At 33.5% G+C, this 20526-nt stretch overlaps 1 protein-coding gene across 2 annotated transcripts in view; it reads left to right on the forward strand.

Annotated features, from left to right (window-relative positions):
* The window catches only part of SLC4A10 (solute carrier family 4 member 10), a 187896-nt gene that overhangs the window by 77041 nt on the left and 90329 nt on the right, over positions 1–20526 (forward strand). Inside the window, exons 6-8 of one of the 2 annotated variants that reach the window (XM_042952554.1) lie at positions 4874–4965; positions 10971–11128; positions 14215–14302. In XM_042952554.1, the coding sequence (XP_042808488.1) occupies positions 4874–4965; positions 10971–11128; positions 14215–14302 (338 nt within the window). The remainder of the gene's footprint in view (positions 1–4873; positions 4966–10970; positions 11129–14214; positions 14303–20526) is intronic. The other variant, XM_042952553.1, reaches the window with a different exon arrangement.

Genomic DNA, 20526 nt, shown 5'->3' on the forward strand with positions numbered 1-20526 from the left:
GGTGACAGAAGTAAACATTGTATAATAAAGATATTTTCCATTGTTCCAAAAAAAAAAATCAAGGTGACTGGACACAGTGATGGTTCTGTTAAGAGGCTATATTGCTACTGAGTTTTGAAATATCGAGAGTTGATATTAACAGCAAAAATATATCTAATATGATGTGTTTAAATTTGTTCTTTCTTATGTTAATTATTTTCAGGCATACTAATTTTTCTTGAAGTTTAATTATGTGCATACTTTTTATGTTTTTGAAATGTAGCTCACCTAATCAACATTTTCTAAATATTTAGCCTTTTTTTCTTCATGTTTTCTATTCCCATGAATAAATGTATTGTTACACATGTATGTAACTTTGTCATTCATCTTTATATTTCTTTATTTTGCTCTGTCTTGTGTCTGTCTCTAACAGGCTCATCTCATCTCTGTACCTCCCTCATCTCCTACCCCTTGGGTACTCTAAATGCGTTGAAGGTTTCTGAGGTAGTGTAAATCAGCTTGGTCTCTAGGTTAATAGTAACGTACCTTTATGTCTTCATCCCAGTTTCCTTCAATACACATGAGTTTCAGTGGATTAAGCAGTAGCAGATAATGGGATACTTGAGCAATGTATTATTCTCCTCTTGATTTGAATTTGGCCACATAGAAATGTAAAAGTTGCTGTTTGACAATACTTACATACATAATTTATTTAAAGAAGAAAACTATAGGTAAGGGATTAACTGAGTTAATATAATGCTTAACAGATATTTTGAGAATGTATTTTACAGTTGTGTTTCCATAATGAGATAGTTTAATGACAGTGACATCACTTGAAGTTTAAAAAAAATGGTGCTTTTGAAATAATCTCATGTTCCTTCCTCACAACTTTATGAAGAGGGAAATGACTATGCCAGTCTCACAATGGACTTAATGAAAAATTTATGAAGTAACAAGTAGAAAGGCAGAGCTTTCATTTTCTAATGAGTAGTTACTTGAATTACTCTCAGTTTTCTCCTAAGCTTGTCCCACATCTTTTACACTTTACCTTGGAAAAATTCATGGTCTATAACCACTTGTTATCTGGCTGATATATGCTCCCTCATGGAAGTCCAGAGGAAAAAATGAATTCATGACTCAAAGGAAGATTAATTCAAGCAGTTGCTAAAATGAGTACTACATACTATGCACTTTAATTAATAAGATGTATGACAAATATTAAAATTTTGGATTTAAGTGGTGAACTAGTTGAGTTTAAAAGCCTAGAAAAATAAACATATATAGGATGAAGTTAGGTGTCTGAAATGTTTACATTGAAATAGTCATGACCATTTCCTAGTTAATACTAATGGTGTCCACTTTTCATTAGTTTTTGGATAATTTACTCTAAATATAATTAGGTTATGAGTCAATAAATGTCTCCTTTTTTTGGATAGTCATCTTCATGCCTCAAAACTATTGACGTAATTATAATAACAGATGTGATTAAATATGGCAATGACATTTATAGGATACATTAATGTGGATAGTGGTCAATGGGCAAAATGAAGGTAATATTAAGAAATAGACAAAAACATGTATGTTCGCAAGCATTATGGCATTGTGATTAGAAAAAGTATCATAAAAAAATAGCATTCATAAAGCTTCCACACACATATGTGAGTGCTAATCCTAACTTTATACGACTTTTTTCCTGGCAGTGAAAATATCCTAGCAAATTCTTTGTTATTTTTTTAGAAAACATTTTCACTTTTGGTTGAAGGTACAGTCCTCTACCTGAAAATTGTCATTCTGTGAATTACTATTGTTTGAAACATCACAGAGAAAATAAGGAATGCCCTTTCAAAACCTCTGATTTTTCTTATATAACAGTATTTAAGTTAATAAAAGTTGTCTTGAAATCCAAGCCCTCCCCCTTCTTCTGAAAGTCAATAATTGTTGGAATAAAGTAAAGAGATCATTGTTTACAAAGATAAAGACTATAGTTATAGAATTTATTTTGATTTATGGAATTTTTGGTCATCCAATAGACTATGATTCATAATTTGTTATATATATATATATATATATATATATATATATATATATATATATATATTGGGGAATATAGATGGATCTAGATATAGAACAATATTTTAAGCCCCTTAAAGGCTTCTCTCTTTTCAAAATAACCCAAACTAAACTTGTCATTTTAATTTTTAAATAATAATATCTATATACTTTTTTTGCATCCTGCCAAGTTTTCAGATGCTCCCTTGAAGATAAACATATTTAATGTCTATTGTTTCAGTTTAACAAATTAACATACATATTAAAAAAATTTGGAGTTCTCTTTAAACTTTGCAGGACTGATGATGTGATTAAATATATTTATTACTAATATTTACTACTATTATTTAACTATTACCTCTGAAATGTAAAATATATCAAATTTATGGTTTATATTTCTATATCATAGGCCAGTAGTTTCTATGCCTTTTTCCTGTGTCAGCATACATTCTGTACACATCTGTAGAATCTAGAACTTGCAAGAAATTTCTTGTCATCATCTACTCTGTCTCCTGCTAATTAAAACTGTCCACTAGGTCATTATCCATATCACTTCAAATAGTCATAGAAATAGAACTCGAATCTCTTCCTGATTACCACCTTTATGAGATAATATTTTGTAAAATTTTCATCACCTTAGAACAAGAATAGCATAGAGAACAATGAATCTCAAAATGTTAATATTTATAAGAGGAAATACTAGTGCCCACGTTTAAAAGATATCACATGAGCTGGAGTTAATTTATAAAATATTTTGCTTTTAAAGTATATATGTGAAAACATAGGCTATCCAGTTTATTCAGATATTAAGTTACGGCGCACTGTCTATCCCATAAAATCTCTTTGAAGTTGGTGACTTCTCATTGGGTTGACTCTCTTTTTGCATGTATTTACTGATCGAATTAAATAATTGTCTCTCCATGTAGTTTTAAACCACATGAAATAAATTATTATAAGAAAGCTGATATATGTTTATTTAATTTTTCCATGCCTTGAATGTCACCACTCAATTTTATACAACATTCAGTAAATTTAGGTTTAAATACATCTAATGTTCTAATTCATGAAAATATGGAGAAATGATGTGAAACTGGTGATTGAAGACATCTGTTAGCACAAATGCATTATGTAAAAGGTTTTTTAAGATTACGGTTATTATTTTGAGAATGATAAATGAAATGGCTGCTAATGAAAAGTTCACAGTCATAGCTGCACACTGCAGTTAGAAATGGGAGAATGAAAATAATTGATGCAGCTTAAGTCTGTTGTTTCTCTGACGTTCCTATTTTTCTTGGAATATGATATAATCAGAATGTGCACACATAGTTTGAGGTAAATTCTCTTGAAAATTCATTTTTAAAATCTTCACCAAATATATTATTTTAGTTTGTTTAGCGAAAGCAGAGAAATATTTAAGTTTTGGAAGAATCTTAAGTCCATTACTTTCTGGCAATATAACAATTTTAAAATAAAAAAAAATTGTACCTATTAATAAATGACCACTGCCTGAGAGCCTTAACAGTTCCCAAAACAAAATTATAGTAATATTTGAAAGTAAATTATTAGTATTTTAAGTCACACTTGGTAATTTCTAGGTAACGAGGAGTAAGTGGGATTTCAGGAGAGAGTTTAAAGAAAAGGTCCTATTTGTATATATACTAGGAGTTTAGAGAAGTCCAGATAAGCACAGACTCTAGTAACTAGAAAAGATGAGAGTAAAGGTGAACTTTGAATAAAATTGGGATTTAGGTAGATACAGAGAAGAGGCGGGCAGAGAGGAGAGAGTACTCCTAAGACTGAGGAGAATAAGAGCAGTAATTTGAAGTCATGAGTTATGGTCATAAATATGGTCAAGGCTTCAAAGCTGATTTGTCATTACTGATTTCCCAGCACAAGTAACAAGTGAGGGTAGGGAGAGATTTTGGAAGAAGAAGAAAGACACAAGTGAAATTAAGCAGAGTTAGTTAATTTTTATCATTTAATTGCAGAGTTTGGGCGATTTCAGATAAGTTGTGATTGAAAAAGATGTTTCATATTTAGTGAACTGGAATTTAAATACACATTGTCACATCCCCTCCTCTACTGTCCATTTATTTAACTAATGTCATAATCTTCCTAATGGGAAAAAGACTACAAAGTAATGAGGTTGCTGGTTGGTGTTAATGGAAGACTAATGCAATTCAAGGTTATTGATCTTTTCCCATGAAGACCAATATCAGTACGCTTATATAATTGTGTAGTAACAAGGATAAAATCATATTCAAAGTGTTAGTACTGAGTAAGGGAAGGGTATTTCTAATTGGACCTCTCATATAGAAATCTCTAAGTGTTATTGTCAAAGAATTTTTTCTCATTGTTTTTTTCAGATGCACTAGAAGTCATCAATAAGTTGTGTACTTTTCAGATATTTCCCTTAAAAAAAAACTTTACATTTAAAATTCTTCAGGTTGAGCTTAAGTCGTAATAGATATCTATCCTTTCATGAATATATGTCATCTATACCTGTCATTAGTTTTGGTTGAAATTTAGAAATCAGTGATGTTTCCAAACCAGGATTAGATTTAAATATTTTGTAGCTGATTTTCTTTATAGAGAATAACTTTTAGTTATTGAGTTTTAATCTAAGAATTGGCTTTCTTTTTCTTGACTGAATTCTCCCATTTCTATCTGTAACTAATAAATAAAGAGTTTTGTATTGATATAGATCTATTTATATTGACCTTTCATGCTTACCTCATAAATTCATTAAGAAACCTCTGTTAGCCTAGATTAATTCATTTTTCACTCAATCTGTCTAGAATTCTGTAAGTAATTGTTTGTATTCTGTAATAACAATTTCTTTTAGCAGGTCAGGTTGTTTCTCCTCAGTCTGCTCCAGCCTGTGTTGAAAATAAAAATGATGTGAGCAGAGAAAACAGCACTGTTGACTTTAGCAAGGTAAGCTTTTCTCTCTCTCATTTAAGTAAGCTGCTGAATTATTGCTAGACATTACTACCCATTTTAAGAGGTGTTGACACAACTTTTTGCATGCGCTGTTTTGGTTTCTTAGCCAAAGCTTGATCCTGTAATAGATTAGCATTTAAGTTCACATGTAACATTTTGCTTATTCACAAAACCAAATGTGTAAGTTTTATGTACCGTCTTCAGGTTTCAGCCACTTGGTATAATGTATCTCCTGTAGAAAGAAAGATGACTTCACAGACAATATCACAGAAGTTTATTGATGAAAAGTTTTACTGGTTATTTTTTTTCAAAATCATTTTTCCTCTGTGGAAAAACAAATCATATAAAGATTCATCATGGTAATATAGCAAGGCATTAGTGTAGGGAAACACTAGAATATAATAAGGCAACAGAATTTTGAATAAAAACATGATAAAAACTGACTCTGCTGGGGGATACATCTAAATAGAGACAATTCAAATGAAATCATTTACCTGAACGTATTCTAAGAGAATAGAATACATGTGATTTTGGTCAGCAAATTCTTGACATTGTATATGTGCTATTGTAGGTTATAGCAAACTAACGCTTGAACAGGAAAGAGGCGTTTCCCTGTTAACGAAAACTAAAGAGAGTCAACAATCCTCTTTATCTGAGTGGCTGAAACAGTCCTAACCCAGAGTGATTTCTTTTCCCCCCTAAAATGCTTAGCACTGGCAATCACTTTAACAGTGGGAGGAGGTGGGAAAGGGAGGCAGAGCAGAGGAAGTTGCCTGCATCAAGCTTCTGAAGATTAATGGCCATCAGCTCCTTGTTGCTGTTTCAGAATGCCTCTGCCAATGCCCAAGTGGCCTAGGTCTAGTCATGTGCATGTTCTCCCTCTGGTGCCTGGCGAAGTCTCCGTGGGAGCATGGTGTACCAGCTTAAGTCTGTTAATTATGCGTGCAGGGACTGGGAGGCCAACAAAAGGGGCATACTAGTCCCTGTGGGATGAAACAAAGGCATGAAAAAGGACCTCCACACCAGCAAGAGAGAGAGGTGAGGGCACACTCGGGCTATGTTTCTCCAGTGGTTCAAAGCTCATTTCACCGTATGGAGGCATGTGATTCAAATATTAAGCCAGTTCAAATGTATTCCATTTGCCGCTCCAAAAAACACATCTTTTTAAAGCATCACATCTTCATTCATCTGCAAGTTGGAACAAAATTGTCAGAAACTGCCATATATTTAATTTCTGAAATTCTTCATTTGAAACAATATCTTAAAAGCAGTGACATAAAAAGTTGCTTACCTATTTATGCAGGCACTAACAGTATAACAAGGGCATATTTAACATTCTCAAAAACAAGGATAATAAATCACATCCTTTCAAATAAACTACCTTTTAACTTGTTTAAAGGATATAACCCCTTGACACTGAATTTTATATCTCCATATCATTTTGCTTTTAGTTCTCTGACCTATCTTTGCAGCCTTCACCAATGCTTTATCACATTTGAAAGCAAATGAATACTGCCCGTTGGAGACAGTAGTCTTATGTTCAGGTCCCCCAAAACAATTAGAACTACAGAAGAGAGAAAAGATATACATTCTTTCCTTTAACCCTTTTCTTCCTTATTACATTTCCAATCACTGGTCCATTTCATCTTTTAACAGGCAAGTGAAATTTTTATAGCCCTCTACTCAGTGCCAACCATCTATATTCCTCAGTGTTTCATGCATATCATGGGGCACTGGAAAGAACGTGGCTTTTGAGGAAGAGAATCAGTTCATGAATTCTAACTCCAGCGTTTATAAGCGATCTGATCTTGGAGAAGTTCTCTGAACTTCAGCTTCCTTATTTGAAAAATAAGAATAACAATACCTATTTATAATTTTGTTGTAAAGATTAAATGAGAATATATACACAGAGCCTGGCAGAGTGCTGAGCATATAGTAGATGTTCAGTAAAATGTGGCTGCTGTAGTTGTTGTTGTTGTTAATATTAGTGGAAATAGTAGTATCAAAAATAAATACTAGACCAGAATATAATATATTTTGGTCTTCTCTGGATGTCTCATGCCTTGAACAGTGCTTGAGATGTATTTGTTGAATAAATCCTATGAGATTTAATAGAATTTAAACCTTTAGTTCTGGAACTTTTTTCCAAGTAATACTTTTTACCTCATAAACTGGGAGGGCGGAGTAATAGGGTTGGGGAAAATCACATGTGATCCATCATTATGGAAATAAATTTTCATGCCAGATTTTATAGGTACATGAGGTAAAGTTTTTTTTGTTTTTGTTTTGTTTTGTTTGTTGTTATTTTTAGCTCTAATGACTTCACTTTGATAGTGAATTTGCTCAAAGCTTGGCTAGTCTTCAGGTTACTGTGTCTATGTAAATATTTAAGCTTTAATGTTTAGATTCCAAAACCCATTAGAATTTTGAGATGTTAAGGACATGTGACTTGATCCTATATCTTTGGTATATTCCATCTACATTAAAAAAATTTTTTTTAATGTTTATTTTTGAGAGAGAAAGAGAGAGCGTGAGCAGGGGAGGGCCGGAGAGAGAGGGAGACACAGAATCTGAAGCAGGCTCCAGGCTCTGAGCTGTCAGCACAGAGCCTGACACGGGGCTCGAACTCATGAACTGCAAGATCATGACCTGAGCCAAAGTCAGACGCTTAACCAACTAAGCCATTCAAGTGCCCTCAATCTACATATTTTTAACCCTTCCAATGGATAAGCTCACTAAATTCATTAACTTAAGGAATGTTTTTGAACATAATCTGAGTTATCAGGTTTTTTGCTTCCCATAATGCTTTTAAAAAGCAGATGTGTGAAAACACTCCATATCTCTTTGTTTTTTAAACTGACATGGAGATGACTATTTTAGTGTTTCTCAGATGTTGGTAATGTTTCTTTTATTTCAAAAGATCCAAAGAGGACTTCATATTATTTTCTATGTAGAGAGAACTTTCCTCTGCATCCGTCTTTAGTATGTGAAACGTACTACAGTGAGTTGGATTATTAAATCCCTGAACAGTAGAAAACCTTGGAAATCTTCTCATTTAGAAAGTGAGAAAGCTGAATCCCAGAGAGAGTAAGAGAGCTGCTCAAGATCACTGGCTGGTTAGTGTCACAACACCATTTCTCCCCCAGAGAATCCCTATTAATTTTCTTGTGCTTTCTATAATGGCCTTAAGACTTAAGCTTTCTCCCTGAAGTCCCATCAGCATTTCCTTCCCGTCTCAGCATGTGGCTTGTCCAGACACTTCTTGTTTCACCATGATCTTCTGTCTAACCTTGTTCCCTAGAGATATGCCTGTTTCTCACCCACGGCTTAAGTACAAAATGCCCAGCATAAAGCATCTTTCCCTTCTCAGCATAAAGGTCTAGAGAGCCCAGAAGCCTGAGTGTACATCCATATTCATAAGAGTATAGCTTGATTTCTTCAAGGTCCTGTTCAGAGAACAAGAAAATCCCAGGGTTTCTTTGTGCTCATTCCAAGTGTTTGAGTCCACTTGAGGATTGTCTTGGAGACAATTGTTATATTAAAAGGTTTGATTGTCAGATAAGGTTCTTATGAACAGTATATTAGCACAAATACAAAAATATAGGGCTAATCCAGGAACAATATAATATGTAATTGTATAATGCAATAATATAATTAGATGATGTGTTATATAATCCCTTACCCCCAAATATATGACTACTCCAAGAATAATAGAATGTAATGAGTATAATATAATGGCTACTCCAGATAAGCTATAAGTTATTACATTTCAAAGCAAAAGATAAATTTGCTAAACCTCAAATTCTGTGTATTTTAATGTTTTTTCTAAACAACAGACATAAATCAAGATATATTAGGTATTATGTAATACAAAAATAATTCAAATGCTAGGACCATATATTTCCTTTTGTAAATTTGACTATTTTTAGCACACTATGTATTCCTTAATTAATTAAATTGCATCTTAAGGCATTTATTTGTATGATTGCCACCAGTCTGAGGCACAGACTTCAATAGTGAAGCCTATGACATTTGCCAAACAATAAATAAACTTATAGAAAGTTTTGGGTGGAATTTAAATTTCTCAGTAAAGTTGTGATGGCTATTACCAATATAATTCCTATTTATCATTTGTAGATTTTCTTAAAGAGCTTTTTTCTTAGTTTAAATTTTGTTCCAGTGTATTAACATTGTGTAATTGTTATTTCCATTGGGAGAAAAAAACTTTGTTGTTTGTTAGGCTCTAAAAGACTTATGAAGATGAAAATATACTATGTTTTTGTCACAGGGCTAATAGTGTATCTTTTATTCCCTTCTTGAAAATGTATGCATTATCATAAAATTGTAAAGCATTACCAATTTAAAGCATTTTCAAAGTGTGCATTTCTTCTAGCTAGAAAAATAAATACAAAAATATGATAAAAATTCCCATGAAATTTAACCTTCCAGTATTAAAGTAAATAAATACTTTGTATCTATAAGTTAAGGATTCTATAAAAGGAAAATATTTAGCATATGATATCCCAATGTATATGTTTTATGAGTTTACAGATTTATATTTGGAAGTATATTTGTAGTTTGAAAATTTTGCAATTTATAATACTTGTCATAATTTTTTATAGGCAGTTTTGGTTTGTTAAATCATTTTTCTTTTTCTTTAAAATAGAATATTGGTTCTGTTTACTATTTTTAGTGGAGTACTGAAGATTATTTTTATGTTTAATCCTTGTGATAAAATGTATGCATCACATAATAGGATTTATGTTTTATGACACTCATATCTTACAGAAAAATTAAGTAGTTATAATCCTTCCAAATAGCTATGCTGAGGTCTTGATTTCTGAAAGCAACATATTAAATGTAGTCACTACAGTCTGGCGGTGGACTTCCTAAGGTCCTCATCCAAAAGTTTTAATTTTTTTCATTGTAAACTTCTCAGAAAAAATCTTTTCAAATCATTAAATTTGCAAAAGAAAAAAATCCAAGCCTCACCTATATTTACTGAAGCTCTTTTCTCTCTTCGCACCTATTCCGACTTTGATCTTGGGCCCCCATTTCATTCACATGAGAGCATAAACCAGTTACTATAGCAGATATACTCTTACTCTCCCTACAAAAAGGTATCTATAAAAAGCAACTCAAATAAATTAGAAACAAGAAATAGGCCTTGTGAAATTGACTTTAAAGTCATTGCTTAGTTTTCACTGAGGCCCTGTCCATTAAAAATTGATATTTACTTTTGAGAGTGTTTTACAATCATTTTTCAGACTTTGCCCTTTAAGCATTTTTTCTTGTAAATGATCGCTTTTGTTTTGTGTTCATTCATTTCAACCACAGACATCTCATATCAGAAATTCAACTCTGCCCGTTCAGCAACGTCAAATGTTAATACATTTATTGTTTTCTTTACTTTGCTATATTTAAATTCTAATGTCTGATGAGAAATTAAAATTGAAGAGTGGTCAGGCCAAGTATAGAATGTGAAGGATATAGAAAAACTAGAAGATAGACTAAAATCATAATTTATACTGTAAAGAGAAACATGATTATATTTCTTTTGAAATAGGCATATTTTGAGTATTAGTTGAAATATTTTGTCACAAAATTAAGATAACGTAATATAAAAATATTTAAGCCTATTGGCAAATACTAATTAAATGATGATTAAAATATATTCATCTAATTGAGCACATATGCTTTTCTCCCTGAAAATTTCAAGATTGCTGATGCTGAAGAAGCTTCTTTTAAAAACATTGAATAGAGAAACTAGAGTATTCACCTTCTATATGAGAACTTCGAAAAACACACAAGAAGAAAGTTATTATTTTTAAAGGGCAAATGAGATGTTTAACTATGTTAAAACTTGATTTACATATTATTTATATAAGTTATATTTATTTCACCTATGTTTATTGATGGGTTACCACTTGTGAAACACTGTGCTGGGATATGACTTAGCAAATTTTGGTTTATCTTATTTTACTTTGTGATGCTCTCAGGTTGATCTGCATTTTATGAAAAAGATTCCTCCGGGTGCTGAAGCTTCAAACATCTTAGTTGGGGAATTGGAATTCTTGGATCGAACTGTGGTTGCGTTTGTGAGGTTGTCTCCTGCTGTATTGCTTCAAGGCCTGGCTGAAGTCCCAATTCCAACCAGGTAAAAAGTATAAGAGCATCTTTTGCATTTTTCTGAAACCATTTTTTTTTTTTGGTAAAAGAAATTGTCCAAAACCAAAACAAGAAAACAAAGAGTAAATAAGTATAATTTCCTCTGAAAGTTCTCCTAGAAACGAATGTGAAATGCACAAAATTCTTGTTTGTGGAAGAGGAGAAAAATACTTTAAAAATTATTCTGTTCTTTCCTCCTTTCTCTCAAACTCCGATGTTTTCTGTTAGGCATCCTCCTCATCTCTGAATACCCTGGTCAATATCACCATACAAATCCTTTCTTATAATGTTGATAAAAAGGGTAACGTGTTGGGCTGTCCTCAAGGATTGCAATGTGGCTAAAAATTGATTGTGGGCTAAAGAGAGGATCTTGTATATGAGTGTGGTCAGACTCAGAAAGGTAAAAGTTTCATAGCTTATGCTTGAATTAGTATGCCTTCCAAATACATGCAAGTGCCATCATTAAGAGAGGCCTTGCTCTATCTAATATAGTGTGTATTTCCATCCCAGGCATATATGTGTTTCCCATGCAGAGTCTGAAGAATTATTGGTAGTAGCATCATGGTACTGTTGTTGAAGTCAAATCAAAAGTGCAAATTTAATTTGATTACCTAAACATATTTTTCATTCAACTATACATAGAAACTAACGACTTAAGGATAATATGAACTGAATTACATTGTTTATAGTTTATCTCTATTTTATAAATAAAATATATGTCCATGGGCAAAACTGTGGAAAAAAGAAAAGAACATTAACTTCAGCATGTTAGGTTCCTAGCGATTCATTCAGTGGACCTTGTTTTCTTCCCTTTCCCTCCCATTAAATGTGATTCCTGTATACAGACAGCTATTTACTCCATCTGCATTCATATAGCAAAACATACTTAAGGAGGGCCCCATTTCCCCCATGATTGGTGCCCTCTGATTGATGCAACTGTTCCAGATGCTTTAGTATCCTTCAACTTCCAAACACTGAATGCCTCAGCCAATTTAAAAATAATGAAGAGTTCAGGTTCTTGGTTTGTAAAATACGTTTCCTCCATGGATCTTTGGCCTTAACTAAAAACATAGCATATTATATCACTCTGTGCTTTGCTGGTGGATAAAATATTCCAAAAATGTGGACTAGTTTAGCCAGGAGAGGCCTCATTTCATAAGAGCTCAGCAAAGGGAAGTGGGATCTGGTGACCCCATCCCTGAATCTGTGACAGGAACAGATTTGAGACAGGAACCTGGTTACCATTCAGGTTGTAGGAAGAAGTGTCCGTTCATCCTGTGGGAGGGTTCCCAAGACTTCTGATACATGCCAACTTTTATTAAAAAGAGGGAAGAAAACTTGAGCACATTAACGTGGCATCTGACTCTCTGATTAGACCGCATTTTTTCTATATACAACTTGCAACCTATTCAGAGTTTCTGGGAATTTGGACTTCAGGTGTAAGATATCAGACTTACTAATTGTAGAGGCATTATTTTAGTAGTTTAAAATTCCTTTTCAGTCCTCCAAGCAGTGAATTCTTGTTCCACCATTTAGGAAGGTGTCTGATGAAATTCTGCATCAATGATGGCTATTTATGACAATGATAGTTCCTGTATTTCAAAGGAGAGAAAAGAAAAATTCCCAGGAGTAGAGAAAAGCCTTAATGGGGTTACATACCCTCACTTTGAAAACTGTCAAGGTTTAGGTGACCTCATTTCATACTGACATAGCAAAATATGTGTAGAGAACAATGGAGGAAAAATTAGGGGCACAGTAGAGCCACTGTGTAAGAGAGAGATTAAAAAGACTAGACTATTTAGTTTGGAAAGGTGAAAAATGGAAGAAGATTAGTTAGACAAGTAGAATAAAGAAAGCTGTTCAAGGTTCCTAATTATTCTTTCTTCGGAGGACAAAGGGCACACCATGAATATAATAGCACACATAGTAAAAATGTCAGAAAATAATTTTTTTAGGACTTTATAAATAGCCCATGAAGTGGAAACCTGAAAAACAGCAAGATGTACATAGGTTATAAAATTTCTTAAAAGTATTATAGTTGATAAAGCACCTGCCACCACAGTAAGCTGGTCCTCTTTTAAATGTGTAGTAGACATTTCTGTATAGTAGAAATTGACTTGGGTTCAGGTAAAACTAACACAAAAAAATCGATGTCAGACTCTCTAAGACTGTGCAATATATGCTTCGTGTAAAAACATGTACAATCTTTAAAGTTTATAGTTAAATGAAAGGTAGGAGTATAGTATCTGATTTGGTATACCTTATAAAGCTATTTAGTCTTCACACATAAGAACATAAACCACTTAGCAAATTAATACCACTGAATTATATTGCAGAATATAGGGCATTTTAAAATTTTCTCAATTTCTCTGCAGCACTGACCTTTTTCAGAGACAATTGCCAGAGTCCTCCAAAACTAGAGCGTGTATGGATTTCTTCAAAAGCTCCAGTTGTGACGATGAGTTTGCTAGACTTTCAGTCTAATTTAGATGGAATATCACAATGTAGCTAGTATTTATATTCCTCCATAATTGGAATTAATAGATCATTAACTCCCTGTTTCTTCTGCCTAATTTATCTTTGATTCCTGACAATATTTTTTATTTAATGTAAATTGCACATATAACTGCTATTTTTTTGACCATGTTCTTTCTTTGTTTATACTATTATGTTACCTTTTTCCTCTTTACCCGATGCTACAATTTGAATATTAGTGAGTTCTCTTCCTTATAATTCAGAAAAGCTTAATCATATTTTACTTTTCTCACCTTCCTCCTCTAAGGATTATACAATCCTTAAGATTCTCACTATCATGTAGGCTCTAAGGGCAACTATATGGGAAAATACTGAGATCAAAATAACCATGGATTCCCATTGCTTAGGGATCTTAAGCATAAGTGGAAATCATCTTAAAATGTTTCCAAACAATAATAAACTGTGAAAAAATATGTAAGTATTTTACATCAAATCCCCATCTTAAATAAGTCCTTTAAGCTGAGTGATTCTGTAACTATTAAAGTTATTTTTTATATTTCTACCTTGAAACTTTTTGTTTTTTTTTCTTCTTAATTACAGATTTTTGTTCATTCTTCTGGGACCCCTGGGAAAGGGTCAACAGTACCATGAGATTGGCAGATCAATTGCAACCCTAATGACAGATGAGGTATTTATTCAAGTTCATTGGGAACATTTTCCCCATTAGGTACACTTAACTTTTGGAGTTCCTGTATTCATGACTATTTGTTGTGAATCAGATTTCTCTCTATTAAATCCCCCTTCTTCTATGTTTCCAGTATAAAATTTCCTTTGAAAAAATTTGTTTGAAAGGGGTAATAAATTCACACACATGAATATAATGCTTTAAAACCTCATACTCTAGAGAAAATTCTTTATTTAGTGACATTTAGAAGATATTTATTAATATTCCCTTATAGTGTATGTCCTGCTAAAGTGAGTGCCATTGTTAATATCATTACAAATCTTATAATTATTTTGGGCAAAATAATTTTAGGACCTCAAGAGAAAACGTTGACAGTGTATCTGAATAGTATATATGACACCAAAAGCTATGCAACATCTATCAACTCTCTTTACAGTTTTGCCTGAATGTTCTTAACCTGAGAGTCTTTGAACCATTAGAGGAGCTACAGATGGATTTCAAGGGGGCTGTGATCTTTATGATACAGCACACAAATTTTTCTGTGTAAAAAATTTGTATGTACTTTTTTTTGGACTGGAAAAAAGTTTTTAGCAGCTTCTCAAAGAGGTATATGTCTCAAAAATGTATGATCATGAAAATAAGAACATAAGTGCTAACATATAACTGGTTTCTTGTATCCCCAGCACCTTATGGAAATCTATTTTTTATTGTTTTTAATTGTTAAAGAAGAGCAAGTACAAAAGACCACAGAAGGGTCATACATTCAAAATTTAGTAGTAAATAATAAACAGGTTATACGTTTTCTAGAATCTCATCTAAAGAATTTAATGTATTTATTGAAATACATGGCTTTGGATTAAAAATTTGAAAAAAAAAAACAAATTAGTATTGTTATATAACTTTTCCTTAGGTTTATGAAATCTGAAATTTTGAACTTTAGGGTTTGATATAAATTCTATTATATCTGTCTAAATTATGTTTTATGGTTTTGTATGGATTTGTTATTGATATTTACACATAGGAAACCAAAAACCAGAAGAAAAACATATTTTTCATCAGTTTGAGAATCAACGAGTGTATTAGTTTTCTATGGCTGCCATAGAAATTATCATAAACTAGGTGATTAAGACAAGAATAATTTATTTTCTCACATTTTGGGGAGCTAGAAGTGTGAACTCAAGGTGTCAGTAGGACCACATTCTCTCTGAAGGCTCTAGGGGAGAATGTTTCCTTGTCTCTCCAGCTTCTGGTGGCTCCTGGCATTTCTTGCCTTGTGGTGGCAAAATTCCAGTCTTCACCTCCATCTTCATGTGGCCTTCTCCCCTGTGCCTCTGTGTTTTCTTCTTTTCTGTCTCTTACAAAAACACCTGTCATTGAATTTAGGGCTCACTCTAATTTAGGATGATTTTATCCTGAGATCTTTACCTCCATTATATCTGCAAAGACCCTTATTCCAAATAAGGTCACATTCTGAGGTTCAGGTGGATTTATGTTTTGAGAGGACACTACTCGGTCCACTACAGTGAATGTCATTTTATTGAGGACATCTGAGAGAAGACAGGGGAGTTAAAAAAAAAAAGGGCTTCAGGAAGACCACCCACTTGCCCTAGTAGAACTCTCATGAGAAGACACAGTATCTTTGCTTTAAGTGGTTCCATAATGATTAATATTTTACAATTTTTACAGCATTGCAAAATATATGCCACTGTGATGTGTAGTCCACAATTTAAGTACTGTCACTTTTATGCACATGTATTTTGTGTTATGTTTCCACATCTTAAGACATTAGGACATTACATTAAGCTGTTTCTGGGGCATGGGATAGGTTATACGATAAGAGGGACACGTTGGGTCATGGGAGGTACATATATACTGAACGTATCTCTCTTCCTAATTCTTCCTTTCCCCAATTAGGCGTCAAGACTTTCTCAACAGAAAGATTTCAATTCCAAAGTTTTTTTTATTTATTTTTATTTTTTTTTTAATTTTTTTTATTTTTATTTTTTTAAATTTTTTTAATGTTTATTTATTTTTGAGACAGAGAGAGACAGAGCATGAATGGGGGAGGGGTAGAGAGAGAGGGAGACACAGAATCGGAAGCAGGCTCCAGGCTCTGAGCCATCAGCCCAGAGCCTGACGCGGGGCTCGAACTCACGAACCGTGAGATCGTGACCCAAGCTGAAGTCGGACGCTCAACCGACTGAACCACCCAGGCGCCCCATCCAAAGTTTTTTTAAACTAATCACTGGGTGTGGAACAACAGAGAAACATCCATGTTTTTTAAATTTTAGGGTGAGAGTGATAGCAGAGAAAGAAAGGATTTCCATCTATTTCCCTGATTAAAGAGAACTACCCAATTTGAGAACAAGCATTGGCCATCTAATGAGGGCTCAAATATAAATCCCTTAGATTTGAAAGTTTAGAGCTTAGTTTTAGAGTAATTTGTAACTCTCACCAGTGGGATAGAGAAGCAGAAACTCAGCCAGAAAGTTACTATAGAAGACGAGGGCGATTAACGATAAAGGGCATATTAATTATAATAGTGCATTAATTGAATATCAAGAAATATTTAAATGTTTTCTCTTTTAAAAGAGAAAGCACTTTTTTGTTGTTGTTCAAAACACAGGTAGACAAGTTGTTCTGCTTATCTAATTGCTTTGAAGGCAATGAATAATTACACTCATTAAGAACAAAATTTAGTTTGATTCATAAAGTTTAGTTAAGGAACTGATGAATCGGATTACAGTATCAAACTGTAAATTCTGTGACAGCTGTTACCACTTATTATTCATTTTTGTGCCCTGATTTTGTCAGGTGCTCAAAAAAACTTTTTGTTGCCTGAGCTCTGTTTGTTTTTCTCCTCTCCATACTGGAAACTTCTTGTACATACGTAGTCTGTCTTTTCCTTTTGTATCTTTAGACTTAGCTAGCCTGGCATGTGGTCTTCAGTCAGGGTTTAATAATTTTTTTTTAATGAGTTAATGACTGAATGTGCTAGTCCTCTTAGCAATACCTGATCTTGAATCAATTGAGTAATCTATTTTGTTCCTTTCCGTTAAGCATTGCTAGAGATAAATCATATGATTTTGCTTATTGGCACTACGACCATTGTATTAATCCCTTTCCATTCTTAAACATTATTAAGCACACCAAAGACTTTTTGTTTATATAACTAGCATGCCAATATTTATCATAATAGAACTTAAAACTGAGAATTTTTAAAATCTGTATTTATGAAATTCATTTAAAAATAATAATAAAGTCAATATATATTAACATACTGAAATAATGTTTATGAAATAAAATCAATATATGTTAACATAAATAATGAAATAACGTTTATGAAAACAAAAGGAAAGACAAAAAAAATTTCCTGAGAGTGACATCATTTTTCTTTTTCTTGTTCTTGGCTTTTGAGCCAACAGTTTTCTCTGTTACCCGGATTTTGAGTCAGTACTGACTTTTCTGTTCAATCAGAGAACATGCCCAAATACAGTAGCTATTTAAGAAATACATATCAAATACATGTCCAGGTTTCCTCCATCCTGAAAATGAAATACCTACTGCTTCATATAGCATCTACCATTGAAGAACTGTTGACTGAATCTGAATCTCAACAGCTTTGTAGGGGTAGCGTTCACCTAGTTCTCGGTATCTTAGCTTCATGCATCTCAATGTGTTACAGTCCGAATTTTGTTGGCACCGCTGTGCTAAAACTGCTTTCAGTAAGGTCCTTATTTACCAGATATACTATTCCATGTTCTGTACTCAGTGTCACTTGATCTCCTTTTGGCATTTGACATTGTTGAATACCTGTTCTTTCTTTTTTTTTCATGAAGAACAACTAAAATTAATTGTGTGCTTTGTTTTGAAACTAAATTTTGAAATAGGAACTATTGCTTAGATACATTCTTTTATGTACAATGAGTTTTTTACTTTATCTCTCATATACAAGTTTTTCATGTACCTAGAATTGCTTTTTGCATGGGAGATGGGTAAAGATCCAATTTCATTTTATATAATCACTTGGCTTAGTACCATTTATTGGTTAGTCCATCATTTACTCAATGGTGGGTAATAAGTGCTTTTCAAAAAAAACCCCATCCATCTCTGCGCCATCACTATTTTAATTATAGTATTCTTACTATAATGAGTCTTGGTCTCTATTAGGTTGAATTCCTTCTTCACTTTGTTCTTTATTAATTCGTTCAATAAATATTTATTGAATGTGAACTATTTATCAGGCACTTTTGCAGTTGATGGGGATATATGAGTGAACAAAATAGACAAAAGCCTTTTCTTTCATTGAGCTAATAGTCTAGTGAAAAGACAGACTAATACATAAAAGTAAAATGTATGATATGTGGTGATAAGTGCTTTGGAGGAAACTGCCAAAGCAGGGAAGGAAGATAGGAATGGAATGGAGACAGTTGCAAGTTAAAATCAGGAACCTAAAAGAGAAGGAGCAAGTTATTCAGATATCTGAGGGAATACTTTCCAAACAAAAGAATAAATGAGGGAAAATGCTTTGAGACAGGAGCTTGCCAGGAATATCTGAGGAACAGCAAAGAGGACAACATGGCTGGGCAGGAGGGAGAAAGGGAGAGTGCAGTAGGCAATGAGGTCAAAGAGGCAACAGGCCAGTCTCTGTAGGGACTTGGAGTTGGGAAGCAAATGAAAGACTTTGAGAAAAGAAATGACATGATTTATCTTGAGGAGGAGCAAGGGAAAAAGCAGACCACTTGAGAGGCATTGCAACAATTTGGGCAAGCAGTGGTGGTGAGAGAGAAATCAATGCAATTCCAATCAAAATCCCAACAGGATTTATCAAGGAGCTTGATAAACTTATTATAAGAAAAACATAGAAGAATAAAGGTCCAAAAATATTAAAAGCAGGCTTGAAGGAAACAAACACATTTATTGAGGTTTCTTCCTAATTCACTGCTGCTTTTTTTCAGCTTCCTTTTCTGTATCCTTCCTTCTTCCCTTCCACTGCATTGAAACTTGCTCCTTAATTATGGTTCCTACATTATCAGTTTCTCCTTCCCTACTCTATCATTTCTATCCCCTTATAAAGATGGTCTAGACTCTCCTATATTTTAAAAGAAGAGAAAGAAACAAAGAAAGGAAGAGAGGTGGGCTGGGGGAGGAAAAAAGGAAAGAAGAAAGAAAGAAGGAAAGGGTACTTCTTCATTGTGTGGTCTTGAGCAAGTTAACTTCCACTCTCTCTGCCTCAGTTTCCTCATCTTCAAACTGGGAATGACAATAATTGTAAATATTTCATGTTATTATTGTGAAGAATATATATTCATTGCCTACTACATATTGGAGATAAAGTGGTAGAAATGAAAGCTTTGGACACTGGCCTCATGGAACACCCTGAAGTCATCCTTGACTCCTCTTTCACACTCAAGTCCGATCTATCTGTAAATCTGCCTGCCTCTACTTTCACAATATGTGCAGAATCCTACTACTTCTGACTTTCTGAACTGCTATCACCTGGTTCTTACCCTCATCACCTGGCCCATGCCACCATTATTATTCTACCATCGCAGTAGAACTCCTACTGCTCTCTCTGCCCTTGCCTACTTCCTTCTGTTCTCCGGACAACAGCAGGAGCTAGGCTTCTGCTCAAGGCCCTCTAATAGCTTCTTATCTCATTCAGAGTAAAAGTCAAAATTCTTATGAAGATCTAAAAAATCCCAGGATGACTTTCTGCCCTTCTGACCTTTCCTGCTGCTCTCCCTCTAGCTCATTCCTTCCCAGCATTTGGCCACCTAGCTACTTCTCAAATATGACATGCATGCTTTCACCCGAGAATCTTTGCACTGGCTATACCCTCTGCCTGGAGAGCTCTTGCTTCCAATACCTTGGTTTTTGCTGAAATGTCTCACTGAGGTCTTCCTCAATCACCCTATTTAAAATTATAGCACCCCCCAGTTATACCCTTATTCTCTTTTCCTACCTCATTTTTCTGTATTGGACTTTCCACCCTCCAACAAAATATATACACTCCTTATATTGTTTATTTTCCATCTCTACCCTCCCACTAGAATGTAAGCTCCATGAGGGGATGGATTTTTGTTGGTTTTATTCACTGATGTATCCTTAGCATATAAATAGTTTGATAAATATTAAATGAATGTTCAGAGCTCATGTGTTAGCAGGAAAAATAAGCATTAAACAACTAATTATATAATTAACAATGAATTACAATAATTATAGTT

Source organism: Panthera leo, chromosome C1, assembly GCF_018350215.1.
Source record: "Panthera leo isolate Ple1 chromosome C1, P.leo_Ple1_pat1.1, whole genome shotgun sequence".
Lineage (NCBI taxonomy): Eukaryota > Metazoa > Chordata > Mammalia > Carnivora > Felidae > Panthera > Panthera leo.